The sequence below is a fragment of the Staurois parvus genome, unplaced genomic scaffold (genome assembly GCF_062004578.1).
Source record: "Staurois parvus isolate SC_StPar_1 unplaced genomic scaffold, SC_StPar_1.0 ptg000006l, whole genome shotgun sequence".
Taxonomy (NCBI): Eukaryota; Metazoa; Chordata; class Amphibia; order Anura; family Ranidae; genus Staurois; species Staurois parvus.
In genome coordinates, this window is record NW_028317802.1 from 11,201,357 (window position 1) to 11,222,479 (window position 21,123).

The 21,123-nt window shown below is 37.7% G+C and overlaps 1 protein-coding gene across 21 annotated transcripts in view; it reads right to left on the reverse strand.

Annotated features, from left to right (window-relative positions):
* LOC149474338 (protocadherin alpha-C2-like) overlaps positions 1 to 21,123 on the reverse strand; it is a 371,807-nt gene that overhangs the window by 168,916 nt on the left and 181,768 nt on the right. The window contains exon 1 of one of the 21 annotated variants that reach the window (XM_089660152.1): positions 12,581 to 15,031. The exons of 19 other annotated variants lie outside the window; for them this stretch is intronic. In XM_089660152.1, coding sequence (XP_089516278.1) covers positions 12,581 to 14,935 — 2,355 coding nt within the window. In that variant the 5' untranslated portion in view covers positions 14,936 to 15,031. Of the gene's footprint in view, positions 1 to 5,141; positions 7,518 to 12,580; positions 15,032 to 21,123 lie in introns of those variants that run through there. One more of the 21 variants, XM_089659825.1, reaches the window with a different exon arrangement.

A 21,123-nucleotide genomic window follows, 5' to 3' on the forward strand; every position in this document is an offset into this window, starting at 1 on the left:
TTGGTAAAAACGAGCTCCATTCAAGCATAAAGCCTTTTTGGCTAGAGCAAAGTTCAGGGCTAATCTTGCAGAATCTAGCTCAGCTAGGGATTTTCACATGGGTTTATGCTTATTTTGCTTGCTAACGCATTTAAATTCTCTTTCTAGTTGCACCGAGTGAGCCTGTTGTTCCTTTTTAATTTGGGAGGCAAGTTGAATCAGTTTGCCCCTAATAGCAGCTTTATGAGCCACCCATGAAGTTGAAGGCAAAGTTTCATCAATATCATTCAAAAGAAAATATTCCCATAGTGCCCCCTCAAGTTCCATTTTCCTAGCTAGATCGCTAAGCAACGATTCATTAAGGCACCACCACAGAGGTCCCTGTGAGCCAGAGGCTCGAAGCATGACCATCTGTACCCTGGAGTGGTCGGACCATGCTGTATCTTTAATGAAAACTTTCAAAATTAAAGGGATCTTAGTGACTTGTATAAAAACATGGTCAATCCTGGCATAAGTCTGGTGTGGGCAAGAGAAATGTGTATAATTACTGGAAGAGGGGTGGAGTTTACACTAGGTGATAACTAAACCCTGGGAGGGTATTAGCTTAGCGATGTGCAGGCTTTATTTAGGGGGTCTCTTGAGGTGGGGACTGGATGGGTAGCCAATTATTTCGGTGAAATTCTTACTTAAGGTAGAATCAGACACACTAGTAGCTCGCTGCTTGATGTGCAAAAAAAGGGATGTACAGTAGAGTTTCATTAAGAAAAAGTTTATATATATATATATATATATATATATATATATATATATACATACAGTGGGGAAAATAATTATTTGATCCCTTGCAGATTTTGTAAGTTTGCCCACTTACAAAGAAATGGACGGTCTATAATTCTTTTATTATAGGTGTGTTTTAAATGATAGAGACATATTATCAACCAAAAATCCTGAAATAAACACGTTACAAATTTTATAAATTGAGATGCAGTTCAATTGAGTAAAATAAGTCAAAACATGACTTAGTGCTTGTTGGAAAAACCCTTGTTGGCCAACACAGAGGTAAGAAGTTTCTTGCAGTTGGTTACCAGGTTTGCACACATCTCAGGAGTGATTGGGGTGTACTCTTCTTTACAGATCTCTAAATCCGTAAGGTTGGCTGTTGCTTGGCAACTCAAAGTTTCAGCTCCCTCCATAAATTTTCTATAGGATTAAGGTCTGGAGACTGGCTAGGTCACTCCATGACCTTATTGTGCTTCTTCTTGAGCCACTCATTTGTTGCCTTGGTGGTATGTTTTGGGTCATTGTCATGCTGGTCATTGTCACGACCCATCTTCAGTGTTCTGGCTGAGGATAGAAGTATCTCATCCAAGATTTTACAACACATGGCCCCTTCCTTTGGCCCATCAACATGGCAAAGTCAGCCTGTACCTTGAGCAGAGAAACAGCCCCAAAGCATAATGTTTCCACCTCCGTGCTTGACTGTAGGGATGGTGTTCTTAGGGTCTTAGTCAGCATTTTTCTTCCTCCAAAAACGTCGAGTTGAGTTAATGTCAAAGAGCTCAATTTTTATCTCACCTGACCACAGCACTTTCTCCCAGTCTTTCTCTGAATCATTTAGATGTTCATTGGCAAACTTCAGACGGGCCTGTACATGTGCCTTCTTGAGGAAGGGGACCGTGCAGGTGCTACAGGATTTCAATTCATGGCAGTGAATTGTGTTAGCAATGGTGTGTTTGGTGACTGTGGTCCCAACTGCCTTGAGATCAATCACAAGCTCCGCCCATGTAGTTTTGGGCTGATCCCTCACTTTTCTCATGATCATCCTTACTCCATGAGGCGATAAAGGGCGATTGATGGTTATTTTGTATTTCTTCCAACAGTTGTCTCCTTCTCACCAAGTTTCTTCCTGATGGTCTTGTAGCTCATTCCAGTCTTGTGTAGGTCTACAATCTTGTCCCTGACATCTTTTGACAGCTCTTTGGTCATTTGTCTATGATAGTAAGGTTTGAATGGAAGAACGAGATTCTGTGGGCAGGTGTCTTTTATACACATAGCGAGTTGTCGTTAGGAGCACCTTCTTAAATTGACAGGACTAATCTGTGTACCACATGAGCACATAGCTGGTCTGTGGGAGTCAGAAATATTGTTGGTTGGTAGGGGATCAAATGCTCTTCTTACTTAATAAACTAAAACTCAGTTTATAACATTTGTATTGTGTTCATCTGCAGGGGATCAAATAATTATTTTCCCCACTGTATATACACTATATTGCCAAAAGTATTGGGACACCCCTCCAAATCATTAGATTAAGGTGTTCCAATCACCTCCATGGCCACAGGTGTATACAATCAAGCACCTAGGCATGCAGACTGCTTCTACAAATGTTCGTTACTAGTAAAAGAATGGATCGTATTCAGGAGCTCAGTGAATTCAAGTGTGGTACTGTAATAGGTTGCCACCTGTGCAATAAGTCCATCTGTGAAATTTCCTTGCTACTAAATATTCCACGGTCAACTGTTAGTGGCATTATAACAAAGTGGAAGCAACTGGGAACAACAGCAACTCAGCCACGAAGTAGTGGGCCAGGTAAAATCACAGAGTGGGGTCAGCGCATGCTGAACCGCACAGAGCACAGAAGTCACAACTGTCTGCAGAGTTAATAGCTAAAGACCTCCAAACTTCATCTAGCCTTCAGATTAGCACAACAACAGTGCATAGAGAGCTTCATGGAATGGGTTTCTATGGCCGAACAGCTGCATCCAAGCCTTACATTACCAAGTGCAATGCAAAGCATCGGATGCAGTGGTGTAAAGCACGCCACCACTGGACTCTAGAGCAGTGGAGGTGTGTTCCCTGGAGTGATGAATCATGCTTCTGTCTGGCAATCCAATGGATGTGTCTGGGTGTGGTAGTTTCCAGGAGAATGGTACTTGCCTGACGGCATTGTGCCAAGTGTAAAGTTTGGTGGAGGGGGGATTATGGTGCAGGGTTGTTTTTTAGGGGTTGGGCTTGGCCTCTTAGTTTCAGTGAAGGGAACTCTCAAGGCATCAGCACATCAAGACATTTTGGACAATTTCATACTTCCAACTTTCCGAGAACAGCTTAGGGATGGCCCCTTCCTGTTCCAACATGACTACGCACCAGTGCACAAAGCAAGGTCTATAAAGACATGGATGGGTGAGTTTGGGGTGGAGGAATTTGACTGGCATGTACAGAGTCCTTACCTCAACCTGAGAGAACACCTTTGGGATGAATTAGAGCAGAGACTGCAAGTCAGGGCTTCTCATCCAACATCAGTGCCTGACCTTACAAATGAGCTTCTGGAAGAATGGTCAAATATTCCCATAGACACACTACTAAACCTTGTGGACAGCCATCTCAGAAGAGTTGAAACTGTTATAGTTGCAAAGGGTGGGCCAGCTCAATATTGAACCCTACAGGCTAAAACTGGGATGTCATTAAAGTTCCTGCACATGTAAATGCAGGGGTCCCACTACTTTTGCCAATATAGTGTATATGTACATATTCATGTTTTTGTGCCAGGAGTTAAGCTGTTATTTATATATACTTTTTCTGACGTTTGTCTGGGAAACTGTCACTTAGTTGATTTACTAAAGGGAACTATTCTGTCATTTGGCAAGGGAATTTACAGAGCTTAGTGAATGGGGTGAATCTCTGCAGATTTCAATCATCCAATCACATGTAAGCAAGAATGCTCTTTTTTTCCTTGCACATACCTGGGTGTTCTTTGCAAAGTGAAATTTTACCTTATTAGATAAGCTATGGGACTTGGAAAGTGAACAGCCTTTTGTAAATCAGCCCCTCAGCAAAATCAGTGAAAAGACTTATACTCAACCACTTCAAGTCCAGACTATTTCACCCCCTGCAGTCCAGGCCATTCTTCAGATTTCAGCACTGTAAATCTTTGAATGAAAATTACACAGCCTTGCAACACTGTACCCAATTGAATTTTAATTAATTTGTTGAGACAGCTAGAGCTTTCTTTTGGTGGTATTAATCACTACTGGGCACTTTATTTTTTGCTATATAAATGCAAAATACCAACAATTAAAAAAAAAAATTTCTTTGTTTCTGTTATACAATGTTGAAAATAAATAATCTTTTTTTTATAAATTTAGGCCAGATGTATTATGTCATGCTGTGATTGGTCACAGTTATCACATGGTACTGGGCCATGGTGATTCACAGAGATCACACAGATCACACAGTAGTAAACAATGGCACCATAAATGACAGCCATCATTTACTACTGTAACTGCAATTGCTGTCATTGTTGGACACAGAGGTCACATATCATGCTGCTGTGCTCTCCTGAGCATGCTCAAATGGCTGATGTGGGAGGACATATCAGTACATCCACCCACATTAGCGCTGCTCCCGTCTGAATTGCCTTTAAATGAGGGTATAGTGTTTGCCTGTTCAAATATGTGTCAAGGTCATGAATTTCCATGGGGTATACGTTTTCACATAACCATGTCCAACATTCAGCACAATACTTTTTTCTCTTCCTTGTAGCCCCAGGCCTTATTTTGTGGAAAACAGCAAAATCCAGAAATGGAGCAAACATACAAACAATGCGCCATTAATACACTCTTATTAATTAGTCAAACCCACTTTTAGGCACCATGACCCTTCCCCAAAACTTTCTCCAAGTGGTTGGTGCATGTCATTACTGCAATTTTCTTCTTGAACACTTTAACATGTCCCTCCTAAACATTTTCAAATGTTGGTTACTATGATAATGTGACATTTCAAAATTAGGTAGATGTGATAGATTCATCTGAGAATCAATTTGAAAATGGTAAACATTGGACTTGTTTAGTATGGAGTCAGGTTATCTAAAATAAAATACCTAAACAACAGGTAGCATGGTTGAAGGAAAAAGGAAAACAATGTCATTTGACATCAGTCAGATTTTATGAAGCTTAAATGATAACTATAATAATTAAATTGATCAAGTGGTACCTTGTTTAGCATATGTGTTTTAATGATGCTTCTGAGAAAACAAAGTTGTTTTGTTTATACAAATTTGCACTACATCTGTATTTACTGTATATAGCATATTGCAGAAAGGATATACTGCAAAAACATAAAATAGGATAATTGGAACATGAAGACATTCAAATTTGTATCCCTCTTACCTGACTTTCTGCCCTGTATGTACTTTCTTCATCTTGTATCCGTCCTCTAAAAAATCCTGTACCTGATGAATGATCCCAAGCCTGACTGTGAATGGTATTAGTGGCTGACTGAGTATTGAAGTATAAGGGAGTAAAGTCACCTTTATTTTTTATTAGAGTCCAGTCATTGTTCATGCAGCTAAGGTCTTCAGATCTAGAATGTCTTTCTATGCTTCTGAAGGCTTTAAAATATTTGAGCCCTGTGTATGATACACCAATCAGCAAAAACATGCTGAAAATAAAAGATATAGCTATGATGAGATGTCCATTAAAATCTGCAATGATCCTTTCATCCTTTACCAACATTACATTTTCATCCAGCTGTTCTTTTTTAGACTGCAAAAGAGTGATGGTGACAACTGTCATGGTGGATTTTGGAGGTTCTCCATGGTCAGTTATAGTAATCAGCAAACTGTACAAATCTCCATCATCATCTTCAATAATTCTTGCTATAGTAATATCACCAGTATAAAGCCCAACTCTAAAAAGGGAACTGTTCGTTAGAGAAGCTATTTCATATCTAAGCCAGGCATTGTAACCAGAATCCCGATCAAATGCTTTTATTTTGGTCACTACGTGTCCAACTTTGGCTGATCTCCATACTTCTATGGTGGACAGAGAAGGTAGCACTTGGGGAAAATTATCATTTTGGTCTTGGATAAAAACAGTGAGACTAGCAGTGCTGCTTAAAGGTGGTGTTCCATTATCTCTAGCTTCAATCACAACACAAAACATTTGAATTTTTTCATAATCCAAAGAGTTGGCTGAAGAAATTTTTCCTGAACCAGAATTAATTGCAACTAAACTTGGAGAAGACACATCTTCAGCTGTGTTTGATAACAGAGAATAGGAAATATGAGCATTTTCACCACTGTCTATATCAAATGCAGACACCTGAGTAATTGTGGTCCCAGGAAGAATATTTTCTTGCACAGAAATTGAATATGATGGGTGTGTGAATAATGGTGGGTTGTCATTAACATCTAACACCACAAAATGTATAGAAGTACTTGATGATAAGCAAGGGAATCCAGAATCTGTGGCTTTAATAGAAACATGGTATTCTGACATGGACTCTCTGTCAAGGGTATATTTTAGAACTAAAGTATAGTAGTTTGAGAATTTGCTTTGCAAAACAAATGGAAAATGGGTGGGTATTTGACAAGTTACCTGACCATTCTTGCCTGAGTCTTTATCAGTAACAGTTAAAAGTGCTATTACAAAACCAGGCTCAGCATCCTCCTTAACTATACTGGATAAAGAAGTCACCTTAATCTCTGGAGGATTGTCATTGACATCAGTTATGTCTACTATAACTTTACAGTGTCCTGTTAATGGCAGCTGCCCATGGTCTTTAGCTTGTACTTGTATTTCATAAGATGTTTTTTCTTCATAGTCAATGAATCCTCGGAGGCTGATAACACCACTTATTGAGTCAATGTGAAAAAGCTGCTGCACCCTGATTGGCACAATGCTACTAAATGAATATTCAATCTCACAATTTACTCCATCATCATTATCAGTTGCATTGAGGGTCAAAATTAAAGTTCCTTTGGGATGATTTTCTGGTATCGACACTCTGTACACTGAACTCAAAAATGTGGGTGGATTATCATTAGCATCCTGCACATTAATTCTAATTTGAGTTATCCCAGACAGTTTTGGTGTCCCACAGTCAGTTGCAGTAAGGGTTAATAAATGAAATGCCTGCTGCTCCCGATCTAGAGAATCCTTCAAAACCAGAATTAAAGATGTTGTTTTGTAGTCACTGATATGAGAGTCTATGTCAAACAATTCATCTGGGTTTATAACATAAGAGCAGACAGAATTAGAGCTGGCATCTGGATCAAAAGCGCCCTCTAATGGAAAACAAGTTCCAGGATCAGTTGACTCTGCGACTGTTAAAACTATTTCGCTGTTACTGAAAAAGGGTGCATTGTCGTTTAGATCTAAAATATTTATTTCAATATGATACAGTGCGAGTGGAATATCCATTACAATCCCCAATCTTATCACACAATCCACATTACTGCTACAGAGTTCTTCACGATCAATTTTATGTGCAACGAACAAATTGCCGGTTTTGGGGTTAATATCAAAATACTTAATCTTAGTATCATACGTTATCTGGAACTTACGATTGAAGAGATGCTTTGGGTCCATTCGTAGATCATGAGCTAAGTTTCCTATTACTGTTCCTTGATCCTGTTCTTCCAAAATTGCATAACTTATTTGACCATTTACAGCATCAATTAAGTAAATCAGGTGCACAGACATGTATATCCACCATTGCAGGATCCTATACTTGTATGAGAATCCCATACTGAATATCAAGTGTGAGAAGAATTCAACAAGTGCCTAAAGGCAAGCGAAAAATGAAATCTCCAGGTATCAGTTCTGATGCTTGAGGTGTGAAGAAATGACTGAACATATACGTGGGTCTCATTTATTTCAATCTGCCTTGGGATATGACATGCTAATATACAGTGACATCTTGTGGTCTCACCACGTATCCCTGAAATAACTATATGTCTGTTAAAAGTGTGAACACAAAATATATGGCTAATGCTACTTGCTAATACATTGCTCTATTTTAAATGTTTTTCCTTTAAATGAAACATGTTATGATGAGTGGAGATATGTGTAACATTTTATATTTAATGTTAGTTGCTGAAACATTGCTTTATCTGAAACATTTTTTTTAAATGAAATATTATGATGAGTAGATAGAGGTGTAATTTATGTGTTCTACTGTTTAGAGTCTGCAGGGATTTAAAAAATTAAAAAAACATAGCAATACACATACAGCCATGTTAATATGCTACTGTATATATCTGAACAAAGGTCAAGAAATAGTTCTTTATTATGCACCAGTAGTTAGGATTATTTAAAGAACAAAAATGCATGTTCTTTATCAATCGTGTTCTATTTACTGTTTGTTAAGATTTGTTCAACAAGATGGGCTGTCAGTACAGGTGGCTTAAGAACTCATTTACTATTTTAATGGTTTATATTTAATAACTGAAAGAGCAATGAGAAAAACGCAGTAAATGACTGCAATCTGCTTGGAATCGTGATATTCTAGTCCTTATACACACACACAGTAAACTGCTAGAAGTTAATTGCTAATGGTTGCAAAGGGTTAAGTGCCAATAAATTCAGTCAAAGAACTGGGTAATGCACACATGAAGCTTTGGCACAAATGCAACAGAGAAACACAGATTTTACAGAGACAGGAACCCCCATTTAAACAGGACGGTTATATGGACAGCATGAGGTTCCTCTATTCTGTAATCCTTGGGTAAGCCAGGAGATTTTACCCACAGTAACACTTGTTGGTGAGATCTAGCAACCATAAACAAGTAGAAAGTGGGACCTAGTAATAGTTAACAATTGGACCCCTATTATTTGCTACAAACCAAGCAGAGAGGTTTTTTTTTTTTTTACATATCCTTTAACCACTTAACCTCCGGAAGACCTTTGGCCCCTCTTGACAAGGACATTTTTTGTGATACAGCGCTAAGTTACTTTAACTGACAATTGTGTGGTCATGCAACGCTGTACATAAATTCAATTTATGTAATTTTTTCCCCACAAATAGAGCTTTCTTTTGGTGGCATTTGATCACCTCTGCGTTTTTTACTTATTGCATTATAAACTAAAAAGACTAACAATTTTGAGAAAAACATTATTTTTTATTTTCTGTTATAAAACATATCCAATAAAAAATTTAAATATCGAATTTCTTCATAAATTTAGGCCAAAATGCTATTTTTTTTTTAATTTTTGTGATTAGTTTGCTCAAAAGTTATAGCATCTATAAACTATGGGACATATACTGGAACTTTATTTATTTATTTAAATACTAGGAAAGGCAGCTATCAGTGACTTATAGTGGGACTACGATATTGCTGCAGACATTTTTACACTAACTGACACTTTGTGGTAATCAATGACACTAATACAGTGATCAGTATCATGAAAATATGCACTGACACTGTACTAATGACACTGTGGAGGAATTAAAACATCTAGGGTGATTAAAGGGTTAACTGTGTTCCTAGCTATGTGCTTGGTGTAGGTGGTGCTTTTACTAGGAGAAGTGAAGGATTGTGTTCCCAGCTTTGCAGGGACATTCACCAGCAGGAAGGTGGTGCAAAATCACACATATATATATATATATATATATATATATATATATATATATATATATATATATATATACATGTAATTTTGTACAGGAGGGCCACCCTGCAGCAGAAAAACTGTTATAGGGCAGACCTTAAGTGGTTATAAAGTCATTGCCTACTTTATAAATAAAATACCAATTTAGATACACCAAAAATTGCCACTTATGTTGCAATCTCAGCTTTCACATGATCACCAAAAGGGCAAACATTTATTATATAAAGCTTCCCAAACTCACTGTACAGTACAAAAAATTGGTTTCTTTAAGACGATGTTACAAAAAAACCCAATTTCACTGCTGTTAAGAGACATTGTGGTCCACAGTTATGCGGAAGTTCACATAAACAGAAGTTCACATAAACAGAATTATTTATGCTTTATTTAAAACTAAACTCCAGGCAAGCAGCTAAATAACAGATGAAATATATGTATGAGAGTTGTTTTATGTGGCAAAAGATTTGCATTCTAAGATTAACATAGGTCAGCCAAACTGCACAGCCCTGTCTGGCACAGCAGGACACCTGACTTGTCTCTTCGGCACCACAAGGAACACCACAGGGCTGCTCTCTGAAGAGGCTTTATGCAGCAAAGTGATGATATCACTTGTACAAGATAATATTGTGCTTTGAAATGGCATTTGGTGTACACAAAGTAGATTTGCATTGTTTGTGGCTTTTGAGGAATCTAAATAAAAGACAAGGGTTTTTTTTTGCCTAGAGTTCAACTTTAAAGATGACTCCAGACAGATATTAAAATCCAAAATAGAGAAAGGTTTGTGATTGGTGTTCATGGCCCAGACAAACTGTTTGGCCCATTTGCCTGCACTGATCATACCTGTATTATTGGGGGTATTCTACTGCTAATAAATTAATACTTCCTCCTTGCAGACTGCACAGTGCCATTGGTTGCTAAGATCCTGGAAACTGTCGGCATCTCTGCAACCACTATTTTGCTGCCTGCCAGCTTGTAAATGTGGGAAATCCCAGGAGACACCAGTGACCAAATATGGTGTGGCAGGGCGAGGTCATGTCACTGTGTGATAAGGCAGTTTAGCCCACGGTTTTGGGAAAATAGGCACACTAATGATACACGTGTGGACTGGCTTCATATTAGAGACAGGATTAGGGGTCAGTGACCCATCCTCCAGAGGGGGGCAGTTATTGTAAGAGAGCAGAGAGGTGCATGTTGCCCAGGACAGGACAGTCAAAGGCACAAGCCTATGAAGGATGTAGCAGCGGGGAGCTGCAGGAAAAACAAAGTCAAGCTGACAAAGGTACAGCATTTTGTGCACGAGCATTATTATTTACATTGCAATTTATTTGTGCATAAGTAACCAGGTGGTACATAACCAAAGTACTACCAAAGTACCCTCCCCATGTTGAGGGCATGTGGCGTGGTATGGTTTTGGGGGTCATACTTATTGTCACCTTCTCCTGGCCAGCCAGGCTGCATTCTCAGGGAAGGGTCTGGTATGGCGTTTGTTTCAGACCCTATGTAATTTTATTTGTATGAGGTACACCTTAAAATCCATACCAGACCACCATCAAAGATAAGGGTCTAGTATATATTATGAGGTATCACACAGTTTTTTTTCATTTTGTGGCAATTTATTTTCAACATTTTTTTTAATAATGTAGGGTTCCCCCAAAGTTCCAATCCAAATCCTTATGGTTTATTATAGTTTTTTAATGGAAACCCCATCCAAAAAACAAGAAAAAAGCATGGGGGTTCAAAAAATCCATTCTAGACCCATATCTGAGTATTCAGCATGACTGACCAGGAACGGGGTAAGCAACAAGTGTGCATCCCACTATGTTTCTTAACCATATTAGGCCACGTGACCTCCATGTGGTAGGAGTAACTTCCATGAGGGATCCCGTGAAGTCACTGACCAAATATGTTAATATCCATATTTGGTCATTTACAACACCAAGCAAATTTCTGGGGGAAACAACTCTCCATTAAGGACAGATGTGCTAGTGTATTTTTCTTTTGGCAAGTTGTTGTGCATCATTCAACATAACTGATATGGACCTACATCCATTAATGATGTGACTGACGATTGAAGGCCATTTTTGTTTGGTTTTTTTTTTTTAAAGCTTTGTCAAAGGTTCACGGTGGTTTTATTTACTTTACAATTGCTTTATGACTGTGTAACCAGGAGCACTTTGTACCCCTTACTCATTCATATGGGGAGCAGTATCTGAGGGCCACCTTTTTTTTAAAGAGGGCTTCTTCCCAGACGCTTTATTTACAAAACATTAGGCAGCCAGGAAATGTAATTTACCAGCAATTTATGTGGTATTTTTGTTCTTTGTAAATGTCAATTTTGCTGTAGTACACTGTATACATTGAACAGAGCCACTTCAAAGACACGTTTAAGGCATACACCAAGCATTGCATTTCAAGGAACTTGATGTTTTTAATGCTTCTCTTTAAGCATCACTAAAATCACCGCTGCCAAATAGTATTATTTTTAAAACTTCTTTTGGTACATGTCCCACAGGGCAGTGCCCAATTCCCCATGCACTTTGTTTGACACTGACTTGCCTAACATCCTTGGAAATAGCCAAAATGATTTTAAAGAGTTGGTTCCCATTGACTTCAATTGAGTTGAAAACTTTCAGTTAATTGTTAAAAATGTACACACATCTCAATGGACTGTCTGCAAACCAAACCCAAGTGTACAGTATCTGGCTCTTCCTATGTCACAAATTATTACATCTCTGTAATCATTCATCCACTATCAAACATACTTTTTTTAATTTCCATTTTTCATTTGACTTGGTATTAGTTCTTTGCAGTCTGCTGTGCAAACTGAGCAGGAAATATTTCAATCACGTGCTTGCAATCATATTACTTAATTTTTTTAAAAATTGAAATAATTCCCTGCATACTGCTGAGTAAGGGGAAGAAAGGCCATGAGAAAGACAGCCTGGTCATATGACCTGTCAAAGTCATGTGACTGGCTCATCCTCCAATATAGAGTTCTCTCTGTAGCATTAAACAGAGAGAATTTGGTAAGACATTGCAGGCTCCACACTGTATCCTGCATTTGCATACCTTGGCTGGCATTTAAAATGCAGGCCAAGGTATGGAATAATACTGCACATAACAAATAGTAGTATCTGATCTCCATTTTAAATTGGTCCCATAGGTGGTTTTTAAGTTTGTGAATGATATATTTTTGAAACAAAGTACAGACAACTTACCTTGGATGAATTTAGAATAACTGCCTCCGCAATTTTGTTCTCATTTCCTGTGTTCTGCGAGCTACTTGGTGTGAACACAATTAAGTCATTCTTGGGTTGCATTGAGTTTAAGTACAATTTATACTGACTTTCCTGAGAATACATCCAACTACCACCAGTGTTTGAACAGACCTTGTAACTTTCCTTCAGGTCATTGACCTCGTCTCTATATTTTTGCCATCGTAAAACGGTAAATGCAATTAAAGTAATAAGAAATATACTTGATATTATGCAGATGGCAATCATCAAGTATGCATTAGCTTCAGAAAATTCATCATTATATCTATTTGAGTCTTGATGTTCCACCTTCACTTCTTCTCCTGATTCCACCAAAGATACAGTGATTTGTGTTAGCGCAGTCATGAATGGTTCTCCATGGTCCTGAGCTAAAACTACCAACCTATACTCGTTGTTATCTGAATCTGTTAATGCACGTTTTAAGCTGATTTCTCCAGTTTGCTGAGAAATTACAAAAGGGATCTTCACTGTAGAATCTTTAAAACTATAAGATATCCAAGCATTATATCCAGAGTCAAGGTCTACTGCTTTCACTTTAGTAACTAGATGTCCCAGCTGGGCATTCTTTGATGCTGTAATTTTTGTTTCCAGAAAATTTGATGAAAATGACGGAGCATTGTCATTTATGTCCTCAATGAAAATATTTAGAGTAAGATTAGAGCTAAGAGGTGGTAGACCAGCATCAGTAGCAAGTATGTGACACTGAAAGTAAGCCAACTGTTCATAGTCAAATGATAACAGTGCATATACCTTTCCATTCTCTGGATTGATGGAAATATATGAAGATATGGGAATTCCATCAACTGTGCTGTCAGTCATAGAATATGTGATAAAGGCATTCTGTCCAATATCCAGATCAGATGCAGATGCAGTGTAGACATGAAAACCTGGAGGATTGTTTTCCTTGATAAAGATTGTATCAACAGGTTGGTCAAATTGAGGGATGTTGTCATTGACATCACTTAAGTCAATTTCTACAGTTTTTGCTACTGACAAGGGTGGAAAACCTTCATCAGTTGCAGTAATTACAATTTCATATTGCGACTTTCTTTCACGGTCTAATGGTGCATCTACAGTCAAAGAAAAATCTCCCATGAAGACTGGAACTATTTTAAATGGTATATTGTCAGATATGTGACAGTTAACTTTCCCATTTGATCCTGAATCTTTATCATGTACCCTTATAATTGCAATGATTGTTGCTTGTGGAGAGTCCTCGGGAACAGGAACTGAGAGTGATGTCACAGTCATCTCTGGTGGGTTGTCATTGATATCCAAAACAGTCACTAGAACACTACAATGTCCCATCATTGGATTTTCCCCATGATCAGTGGCGTCAATTGGAATTTCATATCTTTTAGTAATTTCATAGTCTAAAGTCCCTATTAGTTTAATTTCTCCCGTTTGAGGATCCAGTTTAAAAATGTTTTTTATTTGTGATGATAAGAGTTTGCTGAATTCATATGTGATCTTACCATTTTTATCATGATCCAAATCTGTGGCATTTACCCTTATTACCAATGTCCCTGAAACCGCATTTTCTGCTACACTGCACTGGTAAAATGGCTGATCAAACTGCGGGGAATCGTCATTGGCATCTTCTACAGTAACTAAAATCTGTGTGGTACCACTTAACCTTGGCTTTCCCCCATCATAGGCTATCAGGGTAAGGTTATGAACAGCTTGTTTTTCTCTGTCAAGTGGCGTCTTCAACACAAGGTCTAATGTTCGAATTTGGTTCATATATTTCTGGAATTCTAGTGTAAAAAAATCACTTGTACTTAGTTCATAGCTTGTTATTGTATTTTTGCCATCATCAGTATCAAGAGCTCCCTCTAGACGGAAATGTGAACCTGCAGGTTTCAACTCTGATATTAGTAGGCTGTATTCTCTGGAGGGGAAAGCTGGGCTGTTGTCATTTATGTCTTCTATTTCCACCTCTACAAGATAAATTTGCACCGGTTTATCTACAATGATCTGCAGGGGAATAACACAGTATGGCATATCTGGACATAGCTTTTCCCTATCTATCATGTTATTAACAAACAAGATCCCATTCTGCAAATTAACCTGGAAATACTCCTCATCATCCCTAGAGACAACTCGTAACATTCTGGAATTGATCTCACCCATGTGCAGTCCTAGGTCCTGAGCAATTCTTCCAACAAAGGTGCCATGTTTGGATTCCTCTGGAATAACATAATGCAGCTGACAGAAGATGAGATCCCAGGACATATGTAGCAATATGAAATGGACCAGCCAGCTCCTAGCTCCATAATCTTCAAGGTGCTTGGCCATTTCTTGACCTCAAAGATAACTGGAATATTAACTCCTAATAACTTGATGCATCTATGATGTATTGAGAGCATGTAGACCGAGCAGAATTCAGGCTTAGACAGAATCTTTCATAAAATAACATGACGATCTGGCAAAGATGGAGGAAAGCTGGATCTTGGTGTAATATATAAGTGTGCAGTGACATCTAGCTTCTGATCACGATTTTACAACAGGCAAAAGCATATATACAATGTTAACTTTCCTTATTAATTTTCTTTTTTTTAATATATTTATGTGCATGGCTAATATAATCTTGCTGTTGGAGTATGTAAAATAAAAATTAATGAATCATTTTGTCAGTATCGGTAAAGCAGGGTGCTGTATGTAATGGCAGTGGTACAGTGAACCATGGTATTTTTTCAGTTTTTGCTTCTTTTATATGCTTTGAATTAGTAGTTCCCTACTTTAAAAACAAACTTCAAATATCTGTTGCTTTCTAAATACTTTAAATGTACTGTCAGACATTTGCTCAGACATAAACCCCAAATAAGTACAACCATTTAATAATATATAGCTCGATCTTAATAATATTCATCATGGAAAAAGGTACCTTTGTTTACTTAAAAATTATGCATTTACAATAGTTAGAATACAAGACTCTTAAAAGTGTAACTGCATAGGACTTGAAAAGAAGGAGTGGGGCTATTGGCAGACCAAGGTACACTATAAGGGGTGATTTACTAAAGGCAAATCGGCTGTTCACTTAGCAAGGGATTTTCACTTTTCAAGATAATTTTCACAGAGCTTAGTGAATAAAGTGAAGCCCTCTGTACAAGAAAAATTACTGTTTTTATTTGCATTTCACTAAGCTAAGTGAAAGTTCCCTTGAAGACTAAACAGGCTATTTGCAAATCAGCCCCTAAGTGTAACTGCACCAAAAGTGCAGTTACACTTTAAAATATTTCTAAACATTAACTGGATGACATCTAATTTGCTAAATCAATGTGTATCAAAAGCAATTGTCATCTTTCTTTTTATGTTTTGTTTTTTTTAAATTTGTTCACATTATTACAACTGTTTTCCCATTTTTTTTATTCTTTGCTTGTTTTTTTGCATATCAATGCTGCTGATTCCTTCTAGCTGTTTCAGCTTCTTTTTGTCTACATATATTCATTCCAACATCTGCTACACATCATTGCACTGGACCAGCTTTGTTAGAGTGACAAGGATGAAGCATGTCTGCAGAATGTGTATTGACACAGCCAGTCAGAATTTCCACCAGGGATGCAGGTGAAAACAACTGCATAGTTGGGAGAAAATTGTTACCTCCATTACCAATAAGTGATTAACAAGGATCCTCATGGGAGGATCCCTGGGTATTTGTTTAATGGAAGCTGCATATTTACAAAAAATATATATATTTATCAATGAATTCTTATTAACATGATACAATATTTAAGTGATTGTATTGATTGTGCTTAGTGCTACTTTAAATTTTCATGAGAATGCTAGGTACACCTTGTCTGATAAGCTGTTACATGATATGTCAGATCCGGTGTAGGCAAAATTGATGGCACAGATTTTGATTATTATTATTATTATACAGGATTTATATAAAGCAAGTGGAGTGCACAGCACATTACAAAATAAAGGAAGACAAAATGAAGGGAGACAGAACAGTTACAACACAATTCAACACTAGAGGAATAGGAGAGCCCTGATTATTAAACTTACAATCTAAAAGAGAGGGGGTGTGGTCCAGAAGGTAATGTCTGTGGGAGATGAGCTGATGGAGAAAGTTGAAGTGTGGTTTTTAGGTGAAAACAGGTTGCGTAGGCTTTCCTGAATAGATGTGTTTTCAGGGATTTCCTAAAGGTGAACAGATTGAGGTTGGGAGTTCCAGAGGATGGGAGAGACTCTGGCGAAGTCTTTGAGGTACATGAGGAGGTATGGAGGGAGCTAGAAAGCAGGAGCTCTTGGTGGGAGCAGAGTGGATTATTAGCATCCTATCCAGTACACCTGATTTAAATCTCCCTGGTTTTCAAAAAAGTGCATTATGTTCAGTCATATAAATAGTAACTTTAACCAGCAATGCAATGCATAACCCTCAGTGAGTTAGGATGATAAAATATGACAATTTTACTCAATGATAATCTTCAGTGACATAATATTCTCTTTAAAAATTCTAAAGGGAAGGTATATTGTATTTTGGATGAGCACACTGTCAACCACCCCCCCCCCCCTTTTCCCACGTATATGAGTATTTAACTGTCATGCAAGTGTACTCACAATATAATTGCTATGGTTACTTTTTTTTTTAAGTCGGCTACCAGTGTGCTGCAGACAGCCTCAAAATTTTACTTCTCCTCCAGGTGTAACTCTGCACTCCACCCCATTGCTTCCCCAGCCCTGATTTCACTCATATTCCTGGCTAGGGACAGAGAAGCCCCTGTGAATGCACAGTTTTTGCAGAGGCATACACGGGAACACAGAGCTATCAGGAACTGTCATGGGAGTGGATAAACATCAGGACTGTTTTTGGTACACCAAGTGCCTGAATTTTGAAAACAACCTATGTATATGCTCACATACATGGGGTGTTTATACAGTATGTGGTTTTCATATGTTCACATTCTTGTTCTGTTCTAACTGGTTGTAAATGTTTGTAGATTAGCCAGTATATTCAGGGTAGATTGGCTATCACAATGACAGAATTTATATTTTCTAAATCTGTTGCATAAACTAAAATTTCTCTTAATTTTGCATATAAATATTGCACTGCATTGTACATATTGCCAAGCAAAACATGTCTTCTTCACAAGAAGTGCATCTAAACCCAAAAGCAAAAATGTTATATATTTCAGCTTGCCAGTTCTTGCCTGCCAGTAACACACTTCTTGCCTTGAAGTGACAATGCTCACTCATCACACTATATCAACAGAGGAACAGCATTGCCACCCTAGGATAGGAAGTGTAGAAGGTCTGCAAAACCCCTCCTCTCTCTGATGATGGGAGGAGGTGTTCTGTAGTCCACAGAAGAGAACGGGGCAGGACTGTTAACACTGCTTGGGATTCTGATGCAGCAGAAGAAGGAAGTATTATGCACTGGCAGGAGTAATGGGTATTTTGTGGACTTATCAATGATACATAGCAATATGCTTTTAATGGCAATTTAATGTAATTATGATGTTGTAATTTATTTATTTGAACTATTTTTATAGAAGAAATACAATGTCAAACACCTCAAATATTTTCCTTGGTCACAAGGTAATAAAATGTATAGTATTTTTATAACAGATTTGCAAATGTCAAACCTCAGATTATATGACAAATGATCATGTAAAAATGATAATTTCACAAACATTCAAGCGAATTTAAAATAAACTTTGAAAGTCATATTCTGTAATGCAAGAAGGGGCCTTTTAAATACATGAACTTATATTGTTGTTAGGAAACATTTGTTTTTAACAACTTCCAGTGTTTCACCAACTTATTAATAAGCTCAGAAACAGATAATTGTTATATATTGATTTTGATGTTAAAACAGGGGCTAGTACCATAACTCAATTCCATTGATCATAATGCATAGCAAAAACAGAATAATGGAATATTTTTTATCATTCACTTAAAGATAGATGATCATATTAAAAATTAAATAAGTATACTTTCAGTCAACTATGTGAATAGTTTGTCTGGTATTAAAATGTTACACTGCCAACCATCATTACTGAAACTATATATGAGCACACACACATGTGCATGTATATCAATAGTACTTATTTGGATGCAACTTATTTTTTCTATTTTGCTTGTGGTTGCATGTTGAGCCTTTTTGAGATACACTCCTCTATCTCATTGTGTTACTGGGTTTAAAAACGTTTTTTTTTAAACTGACATTCCAGCAACATACCAGATGACTATATCACTGTATGCTGTCTACTTCTCTCCTCTGTTCTATAGTTCCATATTTTTTCTTGGCTTTGTGGATGTATTAAAAAAAAATCCAGTCTGAAAAACCCACAAACTTTCAAAGCACACCTGAGATTTACATGTTATTTGTCTTTGACTTGCGTTTATCTATAGCAACTTTTTAAATTGTTTTTCAGAAGAGATGATAAGAGGACAGTTGGGGTTACAAAATAACAGTAGTGTATTCGCCAGAAGTAAGCAGGTGAGCCAGAATGATAGGGTAGTCCAGGACACATCAGAACACTTCCCATGATTGGTTGCTCTTCTACATGGCTGGCAACAAATGTGGGCTTTTAATTGTAGGTAAATATCATGGATGAAAAAAAAAAAAAATCTGGAAAGGGAGACAGGAGAGAACAGGAGAAAGAGAAGGAAGTGGTAGGGAAGGGGAGGGCATATTTGAAAAAGAGTAGACAGATCCAGGGTTGGAAGCACATATCAGGCTAATGTTCCCAAACTTTAAAAAAAATCTCTGCTAGGAGTTGGTGAGAAAGCTAGAAAGGTTCTTGTTAACAACATATTCATGCACATTTTAACATCTGCTGGATCAACTCAAGGTTTCTCCCACACTGTGGCAATCAATTGTTTGCCTGTAATAAAAAGTAGAATAGCAAGTAACATTCCAGTGCCTTTTAGAATATATATGAAAAGAAGAGTTTGGATACGTCCAAAAATTCTGGACCAAAAAGAGACCAGTTTCAAGCACATTACCCAGAACCTTGTAAGTGGATTCAAGTATAGTGGTAAATAGGGAGCATTTGGCAATTCTGAACCAGGACTTAATACAGATCTTGAGCAATATTGAGTGTTTAACCATTTGCCAAATTAGCTAAAGCTGAAAGCTGGTGCCTGGGGCATGCATCGGGTGCACTCTGTGACTGCTGTGTCTTTTGGACACAGGTGATCACAGATCGGGGTAAAAGGCCAATCACAGTGGCCCTTTACCAAGTGATCAGCTGTGCCCAATTACAGCTTATCACATGTATTCAGACTTGGCAGTTATTGACAGTCCTTTCCTCACGTACTGTGTCTGCAGGAAGAAAAGAGACATGATAACTGGCAAGGCTCTCAGTACATTGTTTACACTGATATTCAGGTCACTGATTATAAGTGACCTGATTATCAGTGCAGCCCCATCAGTGTCCATCAGTGCAGCTTATCAGTGTCCATCAGTGCTGCAAGAAGATACTTATTTGCTAATTTTTTTTAACAGAAACTAAGAAAAACATTTTTCATTTGTTTAGCAAAAAATTAAAAACCCAGTGGTTATTAAATACAACCAAAAGAAAGCTCTCTGTCTCAAAAAATGATATACATTTCACATGGGTACAGTGTTAAATGACTGAGCAATAGACATTCAAAGAGTGACAGCACTGAAAGCTGAAAACTGGCCTGGGCAGGAAGGGGGTGAAAGTGCCCAGCATTTAAGTGATTAAGGTCTAGCTATTGTAGCCAATCATAAGAAGAGAGGGGGTGTGGTGAGCCGGTATTTATGGCTTAGTATAAAATAGGTATGAGTTTATGTCAGCCTGTGGTGTGAATGCACATATGTTTAAAGATTTACTATTTATAGGTGAATTTGAAATTTGAGTGAAGTGATCCGGTGTTTTAACTGTAGGTATCTGAAGTGCTCTGTCTTGGGAGGACATTCTGACATTAGTGCAAACCTGAGCACAATAGGAAAAAGTGTGCTCAGAGAAGATTATGGACATGTGAGAATCCATGTGAGGCCCACTAAGTGAAAGACCCAGGATTGTCCATCAAAAGTGGAAAAAGGGTTCATTGGTATTAGGCAAGAGATGAAGGCATGGAGATTGCTGGAATACTGAACTGCATCTCAAAATTGTAGGCTATGGATCATCAAGGGACTCAGTGAAGGAGGGTGCATAGATGGGGGGAACCAAATTTTGCAGTAATTGAGATAAGATCAAAATTCTGGATTTCCAGGAAAACACAGAGACGAGTATCACAGGAGGCAGATAAATTGGATAGATCTGGTTAGTCTTGTAATTTTTTTGCTTGATTAAAGAGACACCAGTATCTGGCCGCCAAAGGAAACATCGCACAAACTTTGAATTCTGCTGCTAAATATAATATAAATTGGATATATTGCATAATATATACTCTTAATAAGGTTGGGAACTTAAAGAAAAATTCATTTTGCATAAACAAACATATTGATACAATAACCAAACTCAGCTATTATCATGTAAAACAGCTCTATTGTTATTGCTTAGGGA